Raw genomic sequence first — 12,424 nt, 5'->3', positions numbered from 1 at the left:
AGAAGGGGTGGCCATCCCAACTGCCACCTCACAGGAACAAATTGGATTACAACTTTATTTAACAACAATCATCTTGAAAAAACAACTTTGGACTAAATGAAGAGGAGTCTATAACCAAGTATTACAGAAGAAGCGATACCGAGACTGGTAGGAAGGGCGGAGATGCGGAAAGGGCGGCCCCGCTCCCAGGAGCAAGCAGCGGCTGAGGGTCTGGAGGAACTCTCACTGCGGGGTGAGTCTCCCTGAGAGGTGTGGGTCCTCAGCCCCAGGCCGAGCACCAGAGCCTTGAAGAGGTGCCCACATAGCATTTGGAGGGGAAAAGAGCCGAGTTTCTGTCTGTGAAAAAGAGACAGAGCTCTTGGAGACACACGCTCCGTCTTAAGGCCTCGGGCAGAAACTCTTGTTCATAGCCACTTACCTGGGCCCCAGCGAGGGAGGTCTGAGAGGACTAGAGTTACAGGAGGAGAGTGTACAGTTGGAGGCCCAGGGAGAGACACTGTGGGGGACAGCCACTAGAACCCCTGTGCTGAGTCATTCTTCAATACTGCAGTCACCATCTTTCTTGGGTGGAACAGTCCTCTCTGAGCGGCATGAGCCTGGGGGAAAGCAACTGCTGCACCCTTGGGAGTCATTCCTGCCCCAATCATGGAGATCGGGTTGTTCTAAGAAGCCAGGAAACAGGGAGTGCATTAGTGACTAATTTTCCAGTGTTGAAGCCGAAGTCTCCCCCTCCCCCCCCCATGCTCCTGAGTCTAAGACTGGTGCTTCTGCCCCACAGGAGACTCAGTAGAAACTGTCTGGAGAGTGAGCAGACCACACCTCTAGGTCTCAGAGGCCACACCCACTGGGCTCCTGGGGCTACACCCTGTTGAGGTCTGTGAAAAGTCTGGACAGACTGACACCTGGGGCAGAGGTGTGGAGCCACACCCACCACCTTCCTACTCCCTGAATTGCCCTAGGCTCTACACTCTACCAGAGGTTTTTCTCAGTGGCCTAGCCCTAGCCCAACAAACAGCCAGCAGACAAAGGCTGTAAGGTGGGACTCAGGGAATCTTGGCCTTTTAAATGGACCTACCCACAGACCCAGTGGAGGTCAAGGCCAGTCTAGGTGTGCAGTTTGGTATTTCCTTAAGTACCTGGGCCCAGCAGAGGCAGCCACAAACTCTGGATTGCTTGCAGCTCCAAGAGGTTGCTAAGAGCCAGTCATGGGCAGTGTCTACCACTGGACTGTGCCAGGTTCCTGCCAGGAGATCCAGGGCTGGCACATCCAGTGGCCAGCTGTGGAGAGCATTGGTTCAGGACCTAACAACCCTTGATAGAGTGGTATCCTAAGGAAGGGCTCCCTACACCTGGCTCAGCTGAGGTGAGTTACGCTTTTGGCACAGTGGCTAATGTACATTGGATAAGGTGGAGTTTCACAGTCACCCAGCCTGCGTGCTGGATAGCCTGCCCTCCTGGGCTGGTTTCCACAGGAAGAAGGGGGAGGCTTGGAGCATGGACGTTTCAAGTACAGGTCCCTGTGAGACTACTGTTGGATTTGAATGACAGACTTAGCCATTTTCTGGGAGGGGGGCACAGTCAGCCCCAGGAGAGGACTCTCTCTGTCTTCCTCCCTGAGTCCAGCATTTCACCAGCTATAAAAATTTCTGCAGAGGGGACTGTCAATCCCACTCAATCTGAACCTGCTGTTCACCTTGTGAGGAGAAATAAAATTTAAGTATCCAACAGTGGCCGGGGGATTAGGCTCTGAAGTGGGGGCCACATTTCCTGTACTGAGCTCCTGACCAAGAGACCACTGAAGTCGGGGGTCCCACTAACATTGTATTATCAACCTCAACTGCTGTAACTGAACAAGCTTGCAATTTGTAAAGGGTTGGTTGGGTGAGGCCAGTCTGAGTCCACAGTATAGTCTTTCTATAGAAGACTCTGTGGGAAGATCAGGCAGGTGCAAGAGGAGGTGGAGCAGCTGAAAGTAGAGGCAAATATTACAGAGCTTGGGGCTTTTATGGAGCTGCTGTCAGCTCTAAGCAGGAGGAAGCTGATCCTTACACATGGGTTGGCCCCTCCCACACTACCCAGGTACAGAAAATGCAGATGCAAACAGTGAAAAGAACAGTAGCTGCAGACAAGTAGACCACAGTGGGTTACAAACAATGGCTGACAACAGCCCAAGATGATTTAGAACCATCACAACTGTTAGTGGGTGGCAGACAGCACCAACCCTAGACTTAGCTACCTACACAAGCAGCACACCCAAACGTAGAGTCGAGCAGGCACCAGACACTGTGGAAAATCAATACACCCAATAGGACAGACATTTCACAGTGTGTAATATACATGATCAACGTTGACCCTCAGAGCCAGCCAGCCTAAAGAAATAAATGTACCCACAAAAGGACCAACTGCTTTCAATACTCACAACAGGAGGGAAAATAGTACCCTCAAGAAGCATTCCTAGAACAAGGGAAACAGGTGGCCTGGAGAGCAGTACCACCAAGCCCGTCTTCCTCATAAAGACACCACAAACATTTCAAAGTCAGAGAGTGCTACCTAAAATGGGCAGAGAAATGCGACCCAAATGAACTTCTCCAGAGGAAATACAGATGGCCAATAGGCATATAAAATAATGTTCAATGTCACTAATCATCAGAGAAATATAAATTTAAATCACAATGAGTTATCACCTCACACCGGTCAGAATGGCACTCATTAACAAATTAACACATAAAAAGTGCTGATGAGGGTGTGGAGAAAAGGGAACCCTTTAGCACTGCTAGTGAAAAATGCAGACTGGTGCAGCCACTGTGAAAAACAGTACAATGTTTTCTCAAAAAGTTAAAAATGGAACTGCCTTTTGACCCATCTATCCCACTTTTAGGAATATATCCTATGAATACCAAATCACTGATTTAAAAGAAATGCCCTGCCATGTTTATTGCAGCATTGTTTACAGTACCCAAGATCTGGAAACAGCCCAAGTGTGCATCAGTGGATGAATGAATTAAAGCTGTGGTACAAATACACAATGGAATACTATGCGGCCATGAAAAAGAAAACCTTACCTTTTGCCATGGCATGGATGGATCTGGAGATTATTATGCTAAGTAAAATAAGCCAGACAGAGAAAGACAAATATCTTATGGTCTCACTTGTATGTGGAATCTAATAAACAAAGTGACCCGAGGAACAGAATAGAGGCAGAGGTGGGGTCATGGGGAGCAGAGGGACAGTTGTCAGAGAGATGGAGGATGAGGGGATGGGATCAGAGAAGGTAAAGGGATTAGTGAAATTATAAATACAGTACAGAACACATAGATACAGATAACAGGACAGCAAATCCTAGAGGGAAGGGGGCACTATGGGGAGTAATGGGGGTGGGCGGTAAGGGTGTTATATTGAGTGGGACACTTGAATCCATGTTAACACAATATATCAAAATTAATAAAAATGAAAAAAAAAAAAGAATAACGCACTGAACAAGTAACTAAAAAGTTTTACGGATACAAAGATGAGTAAAAACTATTCCCTGACTTGAAGGAGTATGTAATTTAAGTGGTATGGAGCAAATGCATCAGTAATTACTGTGAAGGCAAAGTGCGATTAACAACAAAGTATAAGATATTATGTGAGCTTGAAGAAGAAATACTTGGGATAATTTAAAGAAAGCTATAAAAGGGAGAAAGAGGAGTAGATTTTATCAGGCAAAGACTACTGCAGAAAGTTTCAGGAAGAGGAGACAGAGTTTGTGGAGTTCAGGAACTTTGTGTAGTCCATGTTTCCTGGAGTACTATGTAAGAAAAAGATACGGCTAAAATGTTGACAGGGCCTACTGTGGAGAGACTTGAACTAAGGACTTTAAACTTAACAGTCATCTTTGGAGATCTCCCAGGTGTTTGAGTTGGAAATGTCAACTGATTTACTAAAGCAAAAAGACAATAAATTAGGAAAATCAACTACTGCAATTATACAGATGAGAATTGTTGAGGGCCTGAATTAGTGACTAGATTTACTATAGTAAAATAAGTGTTGTTTTCCTTTTTGTAAAGATGACACTCCTCTGCAAAATTACTTTCTCAGTTGCACAGAAATAAGACAAAAGGTCCACTGTAACAAAATTCAACTGTTTAATTTTTTCAAACTTAACTATATTAATAAAAATAAATTATATTTAAACCATCTTCAATATTTGTGCATCATCTTTATAGAACTATGCTTTCAAAAGACATTTTGTAAAAGACATCAATATCACAAAACAGGTTTTAAAAATGGGGAAACATTAAAGAACATTAAATTAGTCAAAAATATACCTCATAATGCTGAGTTATGCTGTTTTTTTTTTTTTTATCAAATTAACTGCATTTGTATTCAAAATAACATGGCTTTTAACTAAAGACAATTATTTCTTGTCCATTTCAGTGATTTCCTGGATCCAAAACAAAATTTGTGTATTTATCTCTTTGAAAACATCATTTGTTGACCGTCCTTTCACTGCCATGGAATGATTTGCCTTCTCAATCCAGTGAATTTTATTAGGAGCTTGCATTTTCTGTGTGACTTTCTCCAACAAGTTCTAAAGGAAAAAAGAAGAGGACACTAGGCTAATCCTCTTTTTGTGTCTAATAAAAATTCTCTCCCAACCCACATTTACTAGCATCCACTCACTAAATACTCATTCAATATGTACTTTACAAGCAACTTTGGAGGCAATGAAATGTGCTAGGAAATGTCTACCAAAGTGGCAGGCAGTTCGCTTCTCTCAGAAACAGTAAATACTACAGAACAGATCAAGCATTTATTACTGATGATAAAAATTAAGTAAATTGGAGAAAAATATTCTAAAAATATTTTTCCCAAGGAAATTACATGCTGTAGAAAATATACTAATATTTACTAATGTGTACAAGTTAACTAACTTTTTCTCAAGTTGATTTTCTAAAATATTGAAGAACCTGCTTCAATGTTGAAATGATAAACCAAAATGTACAGTCTAGTTAGTAATCCTCAAATCATATGATTCAAATCAATCTTTCATTTCCCAAGTAAAAATTACATTTACCAATTGTCTCTCCAGGGAGATTAATTTTGTCATTATTTTAGGTTCTCCAAAGCAATAGGACAACTAAGGCACAAAACTAACATTAGTCAATTCAGCATCTCTTTAAAGAGACTGAATGCCACAGATAATACATGGTTTCTATTTGTCTTTCTTTCTGTCTCATTCACACAAATATCAAGTTGTAATTCACCTTTTCACACATTTCATCTGCTGAGCCTGATACAAATAGTACAGGATCTTTTAAACGAAAGAGATCTTCATCTCTAAGTTTATGCTGCTGCTTTGGAAGGTGCAGTGGATAAGAAATACAAATGAGACCACGAACAAAATTATCAGCATCAGCTGACTCCGTATGACACAGTACAGAAGCAGCTGCTCTTGAGCCCATTGAACGACCTAAAATCAATTAAAATTAATTTCAGTGTGAAGTATAAACATTTACATAAAGTGGGGATAATGTGGCAAATTAGATTTTATTTACTGTTCATTCATATTTGTGTATTAACAAATTAATTCCAAAAAGTGTCAATTAACAGTCGCAATACCTACGATAGACACCAATAGACTATGAAGAGCTAAAAACTAATCATAAGTCTATTTTTTTTTGGCAAGTGAGAAAGAGAGGGAGAGAAACAGACAGGTAGAAACAGACAGGCAGACAGGAAACAGAGAGATAAAAAGATGAGAAGCATCAACTCATACTTGCGGCACTTTAGTTCTTCATTGATTGCTTCTCTTATATGTCTTGACCAGGGGGCTCCAGCTGAGTCAGTGACCCTTTGTGCTCAAGCCAGCGACCTAGGGCTTCAAGCTAGCGACCTTGGGCTTCAAGCCAGCCACCTTTGGGCTCAAGCCAGCGACTACGGGATCATGTCTAAGATCCTGTGCTTAAGCCCACAACCATGTGCTCAAGCTGGTGAGCCTGTGCTCAAGCCAGATGAGCCTGTGCTCAAGCCTGTGACCTAAGGGTTTTGAACCTGGGTCCTCAGCATCCCAGGTCAACACCCTATCCACTCCACCACCACCAGTCAGGCCTAAATAAAATTTATTTAAAAAAGAAATTATTTTTCTGAAGAACTGTGAGGACAATCCTCATGAAGGAATCATGAGAGAAGGTGAACCAGATACATAAAAAAGGAGAAATCTTTGGGTTACAATACATAAATATGAAGCTTAAATTTGTTTTAAATATATAAAGTACTTTGATATTATACAAGGAAGCAACTTACCAAAACAAAAAAACAATTCTTAGATTAGCTTTCTGTCATCAATTTTAATTCTCAATTTCTGTATTATTAGTAGATTTAAAAACAAGTATTCACAAGTATTTTAACTTACCTCCAAGGAAAACACCTGCAAGTTTGTATTCTCCAGAGTTCTTGAGGTAACTCTAAAAAAAAAATTAACAAAAAATGATCAATTCTTCTCCTGTAAAATATTCCACTGGGAAATCAACATGTATTTCTCATCATTACTGAAGTATATATGTAAAATCTTTGCACAGACAACCACAAAATCTTGAGCTTCTTTTTGAAAGAGTTAACCAGTTTTTTGTGCTTCTAGTGATCTCTGCACTGTCAAATCATATGTTCGGTAATACAGGCAAATATGAGGAAGCAAAAAACAAAACCAAACAAAAAAACCCACTTCATCAGCCTAAAAAATCAAATACTAAAATATTTTAAAATTATATTTAAAAAATGGCCAGTTAAAGCTGCCAACTAATACAAAATTTCATAGTAATACTAACATCTAAGTTAAAGCTCTGAAAAAATTAGCAAGTTTAATATAATTTGGATTAAAAGAAATTTCAAATTTACTTTATCCAGGGATTTTACAATTTCTAAATAACATATTAAGAAAACCATGCCATATTTATACATTCATAGCATGGTAAGCAAAATATCCAGAACTATATTCTAAAGGTATATAATTCCATTAAGAAAATTATATCATAAGTAGCTTCCTTGACAATATCATGGAGAACCATTTATGATATAAGTACTCATCTCCATGGAAACTTCATGTACTGCTGAATTTCTTAAAATACTCATTAAAAGACATTTAAATTAAATCAAGTGATTGATAACAAAATTTGTCTTAAATTTATTAATTTTAAAACAGAATTCTGTTATAAGTAAATATAAAGAAATTTTCTTACCAAAACTGACTTATATGCCTTAATTCTATGTACAATATTAAGGCCTTTACAGGTAAATCTCAGGCAAAAAACACCATGAGATGCAAGATGGGTTGCCAGTGACATCAAATGAGGAAGATTCATGTCTCCTGATGCTCCATGTGTAAGAATTATTCCATATGTTAAGCTCTTGTTAGGTACCAAACAAACAGCATCTAGTGCTTTATTTCCAAAAGGTATTTTTAATTTAACCTAGAATTCAAAAGAATATAGGAATCAAAAATTACTTCCTTTCTTATTCAAACAACTGAATAACTGTAAGTCCCATGATTCAAATTATAGCCTCTGAATAAAAAGCAATGATGTTAATATCTAATAGTTAAGAAGTACTTACAATGTGTCAGGTACGATTAAGTTTTTTTATATTTACTAACTCAGTTAACCTCCCTAATAATAATATGAGGCAAATATTATTATTATTTCGATTTTACAGATGAGGAAACTGAGGCACAGTAGGTCAAGTAACGTGCCCAAGATGATGTCACTAGCTGTATTCAAACTTAAGCAGTCTGCTTCAAAGTCCTTACTCTTAATCACTAATGCTATACTGTTTCTCACAATACAAGAAGAAAATTACTTTGGAGCCATATGACTACAAAAAAATAAAATAATAGGAACCCTGATGATGCAGAACATATGAAAATATATATTACCTCTGTATGACTCATTTTCACTGTTGAATAACAAACTTAAAGTGCATTACATCTGAGAAGCAAAGGACAGCTCCCTGAAAAGAAGATTCTGCTGTGAAAGGTGGGTTGGCAGACATGGATATGATACAAGAACTATGAATGAACACATTCAATAGCAGAAATAAACACATTTAGAACTACTTCTCTAGGAATCCTTACATATACATTATTTAATTATTTTCAAGGTTCCTATAGGCACTCAGAATAAGTTATTGGGCCAGAATGTGGGGCTGACAAGTGTCATATAATATAAAACCAATGTGATAATATGGAAGCCTCAAGAAAATTCCTATCAAAATAGGGTGCTGTATGTTAGTGCGCGCGCGCGCACACACACACACACACATCCCAGGCATCCTTATTCTCAACTATCTTTAATCTAATTTCACAGCATCTTTCTACTAAACCATTGCCTTCATTATTTTTGTTCTCAACTCTTCCTCTCACCATGCAATTGCTGTATATACCAACACCTTTCTTTACGTGACTGCAGTCTCCCAATAGGAAGAGTGTATCTTTACCCAATTGACTGGGTTTGGCTATGGGACTTGCTTTAATTAATGGAACATATGTAGACATTTCAACGTGCCGCTTACAGTTAAGTGTTGGTGGTATAGTGGTGAGCAAGGTGCCTTCCAATGTGCCACTTATAAGCAGAGGAGGGGTAAATTTCCAGAAGCCCTCTTAACTTGCACATTCAGCCATGAGAAAAGCATGCTCCGGGTACTTTTGTCTTTTCAGCCTGGGCCCCAGAATGAAGACACATGGAACAGATCTGAACCCAAAACTAAAGCCTGGAGTGCAGCCTTGTCCAGCTAAGATTTAATCCACTGAATAATCACAAAATATTGACCTGAACCACCAAGAGCATGAATTGTAAGCCACTGAGATTTTGCAGCATTTCTTCCTATTAGAGATCTTTCTTTGTTCAGGATGTTATCAACATCAGGAACTCCATTATTCATCTATTTTTCCCAATTAACATTTAAAAAAATTCATTGGATATTATGGTTCAAAGCTCAAAAGATAACCAAAAACATATGTGAAAAGTCTCTTTCATTCCACTGTTTTGCCACCCAGATGTCTTCTCCAAAGACACCGATGTTGTTATCCCTTTCTTACACAGCTTGCCACGTAGGTATTCTATATGTACACATACCCTTCTCCATTTTATAACTGATACCTTTCTTTGCCCCTCCCACACTTAACATATATCTTGGTGATTACTCTTTTCTTTATATAATGTGTTTCTTTCATTTTTTTTTATGGCTGTAGAATACTCCAAGCAACAGTCAAACATAACTTATTTCACCAACTATCAATGAACACTGAAACTGTTTCCAATCTTCTGCAAAAACAGTATTGCAATGAGTGGCATTATACTTATATTGCTTTCACTTTATGTGTAGACATATCTATAAGATAAATTCCTGGGAGAGCAACTGCTGTGTCAAAGGGAATATTCACTTGCTATTGTTTTTTAAATAGACATTTCATTTCTGCATGGGTAACATATGCACATGGTACAAAAATGTATATGGTTAAGTCTCTACAGTCTTTCTCCTCAACCACCAAGTTCCTTTTCCTTCCCATAAGCAACCCTGTGATCAATATAGTATTTCCCCTTTGATGTGTAAGTGTGCAAAGAACTCTTATTTGAGCCTGACGGTATTAGTCTGACTGCAAAAGTTCTGGGATTTGAATGCAAGGAGGAGGACTACAGCCTTCAGTGTCCCTCTTTTAATAAATGTAGCCCCATAATTAACTGTGTCTGGGGCCCTGTTTTACATTCTCAAGAGAATAACCTACAGTTTTTTAATGCAAAAAGGAAGTCCTCCAACAGTGTGAAATGGAGAAGACCTAGATCAGTGTTTTTTAACTACCTGTCTGCAGACCTGTGCTGTCTGCCAGGAATTTAGTGTATGAAGATTGATTTTAGTTGAATTCACTTATGCCCAGGGTGATTTCTGCCTTAGCAGCCCCTGAAATAATTCTCCTAATTTCACTGGTCCCCAAGTGTAAAAAGGTTGAAAAACTATTGATCTAGATATCTAATTACTTCATAAATGGATTTCAACCAAATCATCTTAATTTTAAGCCCTCCACAACCGTTCTCTGCACAATTACCTTCACTGCCAGTTCCCAAGGTGCCCAGTGCTGCCAGCTTCTGTGCAATCTGAAGATTCTGTGATTTACATAGAATTGCTCCACAGTATTCCCTGCTGCTGGTATAGAAATAAGCTAACATTTGCTAAAACACTTGCTTTCTAGTACCCAGTATTTTATCGCTTTTTTTTTCCCTTTCCCTTCCTCTCCATCCTTGTGGGTTTTTCTTTAAAAAAAAAAAAAAAAAAAAAAAATCCCTTCACTGCAATTGTAGTGAGATTTCAAGGGGGAGTAGAATTAGATGCTTGTATTTAATCTGCTTTCTTAACCCAGAATGCTCTACAATTCAACCACCTGAGCTTTTGTTTGTTTTCAATAAAACTCTCCCCCTTCCAGTAGATGGGCAATCTGTTCTTCACAGCTGGTGGACACGTTTCTGGGCTACTTCGGAAACACTGAACTGTCCCGGGATAAAAGCTCACCACCCCTGGTCGAGACGGCCTAGGTTATAATAATCTCCGGCTCTGGATTCCCATAGGGCAGGGTTTGAAACCTGGCTCAGCCTCACGAGCTTCACCCGCAAATGGAGCAGACACCCCCAACTTCGTAGAGAGGCTACCATGAGTTGAAAACCTCTGTGCTGTATTTAGTGGTATCCCCGCATGGTCAGCATTCAAGAGTGATTTTTACGACTCCTTTTATATACAACTCAGAATGCAATAAGCGGTCACATCTTATGACGAAGGATCAAAAATCCGCCACCACTGTGCCTTTGGACGGGGATAAGGTTGGTGCGTTATCTACTAGGTCTCCGGCAGTGCGCTGTTAGGAGGCGCACAGGGGCGGCGGGAGGGCCAGCCTCCGCTGGGGGCGGGGGCGGCAGCCTGGCGGGGTCTCCGGAGCTCGGGAGCCAGAGGCGCCTCCAACGGCCTCTTCACGGGCGCCCCGCGCACGCGACGGGGCTGGGCGGCCGCTGCGAGGACGGAGGCTGCTTCAAGCTCCGGCCGGTGGCCGCTTCGGGTGACCCGGGCCGGACCCATTCCGCTCTGCCCGCCCGCACGCCTCCTACACCCGGCCTCCTAGTCGGCAGGGCAGACGAAGCCTCGGCGGCCGGTGCCCGTCGGCACGGAACTTTAACCGAACGCCTCAGAGAGCCGACCAACGGCTCCCGAGGGGCGAGAGCCCCGAGTCCGAGAAGCTTCAGGCGGGGCCGCCAGCCACGCTAACACTCCCTTGAGAGACTGTCCCCGCCTGGTACCGTCGCCGCCGCCGCACTTACCGGGGAACGGAAAGTGGCCAGGCGTACCCAGCCGCCCTTACTCGCTTCACAGAGCAAACTAGCACGCTCGAAGGCACCGTCTCGCCGCAACCGCCAGAGCGTGCCGCTACGAAGCATGCGCACACAGGCCCCGCCCCTGAGCGCGCGAGCCGGCGCGCGGGGCACGCTGGGGGCGGGAGTTTTCCCGCCGTTGCCAGTTAGGAACACGCGGGCGGCTGACGAGTAACGTCTCCGTCTTACTGCCAACTGTTTCTACTCTGAGTCCTTCCCCATCCCAGCCACTCCATTATAACGGTCACGCAGGTCAAAAAGTGTGGGGTCAATTCTGATTCCCTTTCCCAGAATTAGTCCATCTTGTTGGCTCATGCAAATATATACGGAATCCAGCCACTTCTCATACAGGCTAATAATTCCAAGTCCTGAGTGGGATCAACGTGGAATTAAGAAAATAGGCTTAAAGAGAAAAAAAGATTGGCTCCAGAGGACTCTGCACCGCTAAAGATAGCTTGCAGAAGGTGAGGGGTCCCAGCCTGCCTTATTATATAGCCATATGCAAATAAGGAAGTCTCCAATACAAAGTCACACATCTCCAAGGCAACCCAAGAATTCGCCCAAGTGCAGAAACCCTCCACCCTGCATAACTGAAATCAACCAACATCAAAACAATCAAGGGCTGAGAGGAAAGGGCATGTAAATTGCTCCTAGCATCTTATGAAAGCAAGTGAAATGTGGGGGTGGGGGGTGTGAATGCAAATACTCAGCTTCTTAGTCAATATGGAGGTGGTGGTGAGAAATTAGCCTTTAGTTAAGCTTCGAACTACAAGAGCTTTGCTACTTGTAGGGTCTCCCACACCCCATGAAGGCAGGGTGTTAAATTTTTTGGTTGTTTTTTTTTGTGAGAGACAGAGAAAGGGACAGAGAGGGACAGACAAGGAGAGACAGAAAGAGAGATGAGAACACCAATTCTTTGTTGCGGGTCCTTAGTTATTCATTGATTGCTTTCTCAATTGTGCCTTGACAGGGGTAATTGGGGGGGGGGTACAGCAGAGCAAGTGACCCCTTGCTCAAGCCAGTGACCTTGGGTTCAAGCT

At 41.7% G+C, this 12,424-nt stretch overlaps 1 protein-coding gene across 2 annotated transcripts; it reads right to left on the bottom strand.

Moving 5' to 3' along the window:
- Nucleotides 1–4,061: 4,061 nt before the first annotated feature.
- On the bottom strand, nt 4,062–11,434 carry TEX30 (testis expressed 30). 2 transcript variants are annotated; one of them, XM_066235013.1, is made up of 6 exons: nt 11,334–11,434; nt 7,910–7,983; nt 7,218–7,448; nt 6,395–6,446; nt 5,247–5,452; nt 4,063–4,570 (listed from the first exon to the last, which is right to left on the bottom strand). In XM_066235013.1, exons 2-6 carry the CDS (start codon nt 7,922–7,924, stop codon nt 4,397–4,399), a joined length of 678 nt encoding a protein of 225 aa, XP_066091110.1. In that variant the 5' UTR covers nt 7,925–7,983; nt 11,334–11,434; the 3' UTR covers nt 4,063–4,396. The 2 variants fall into 2 exon arrangements, with proteins under 2 accessions (XP_066091111.1, XP_066091110.1); XM_066235014.1 differs by lacking the exon at nt 7,910–7,983 and having other exon boundaries at nt 4,062–4,570; nt 11,334–11,428.
- Nucleotides 11,435–12,424: the final 990 nt, after the last annotated feature.

This window comes from Saccopteryx bilineata, chromosome 6, assembly GCF_036850765.1.
Source record: "Saccopteryx bilineata isolate mSacBil1 chromosome 6, mSacBil1_pri_phased_curated, whole genome shotgun sequence".
NCBI classification, from domain to species: domain Eukaryota; kingdom Metazoa; phylum Chordata; class Mammalia; order Chiroptera; family Emballonuridae; genus Saccopteryx; species Saccopteryx bilineata.
Note: the sequence above shows the minus strand (reverse complement) of the source record. Positions and strands in the feature narration are given on the sequence as shown.

Bases quoted from the DNA above. Each gene is read 5' to 3' on its own strand.
- TEX30 (XM_066235013.1), bottom strand. The intron at 5,453-6,394 runs GTAAGTTAAAAT...AATTGATTTTAG, and splicing joins TGCAGGTGTTTTCCTTGGAG to GTCGTTCAATGGGCTCAAGA. The intron at 4,571-5,246 runs GTGAATTACAAC...TTTTTCCTTTAG, and splicing joins CAGATGAAATGTGTGAAAAG to AACTTGTTGGAGAAAGTCAC.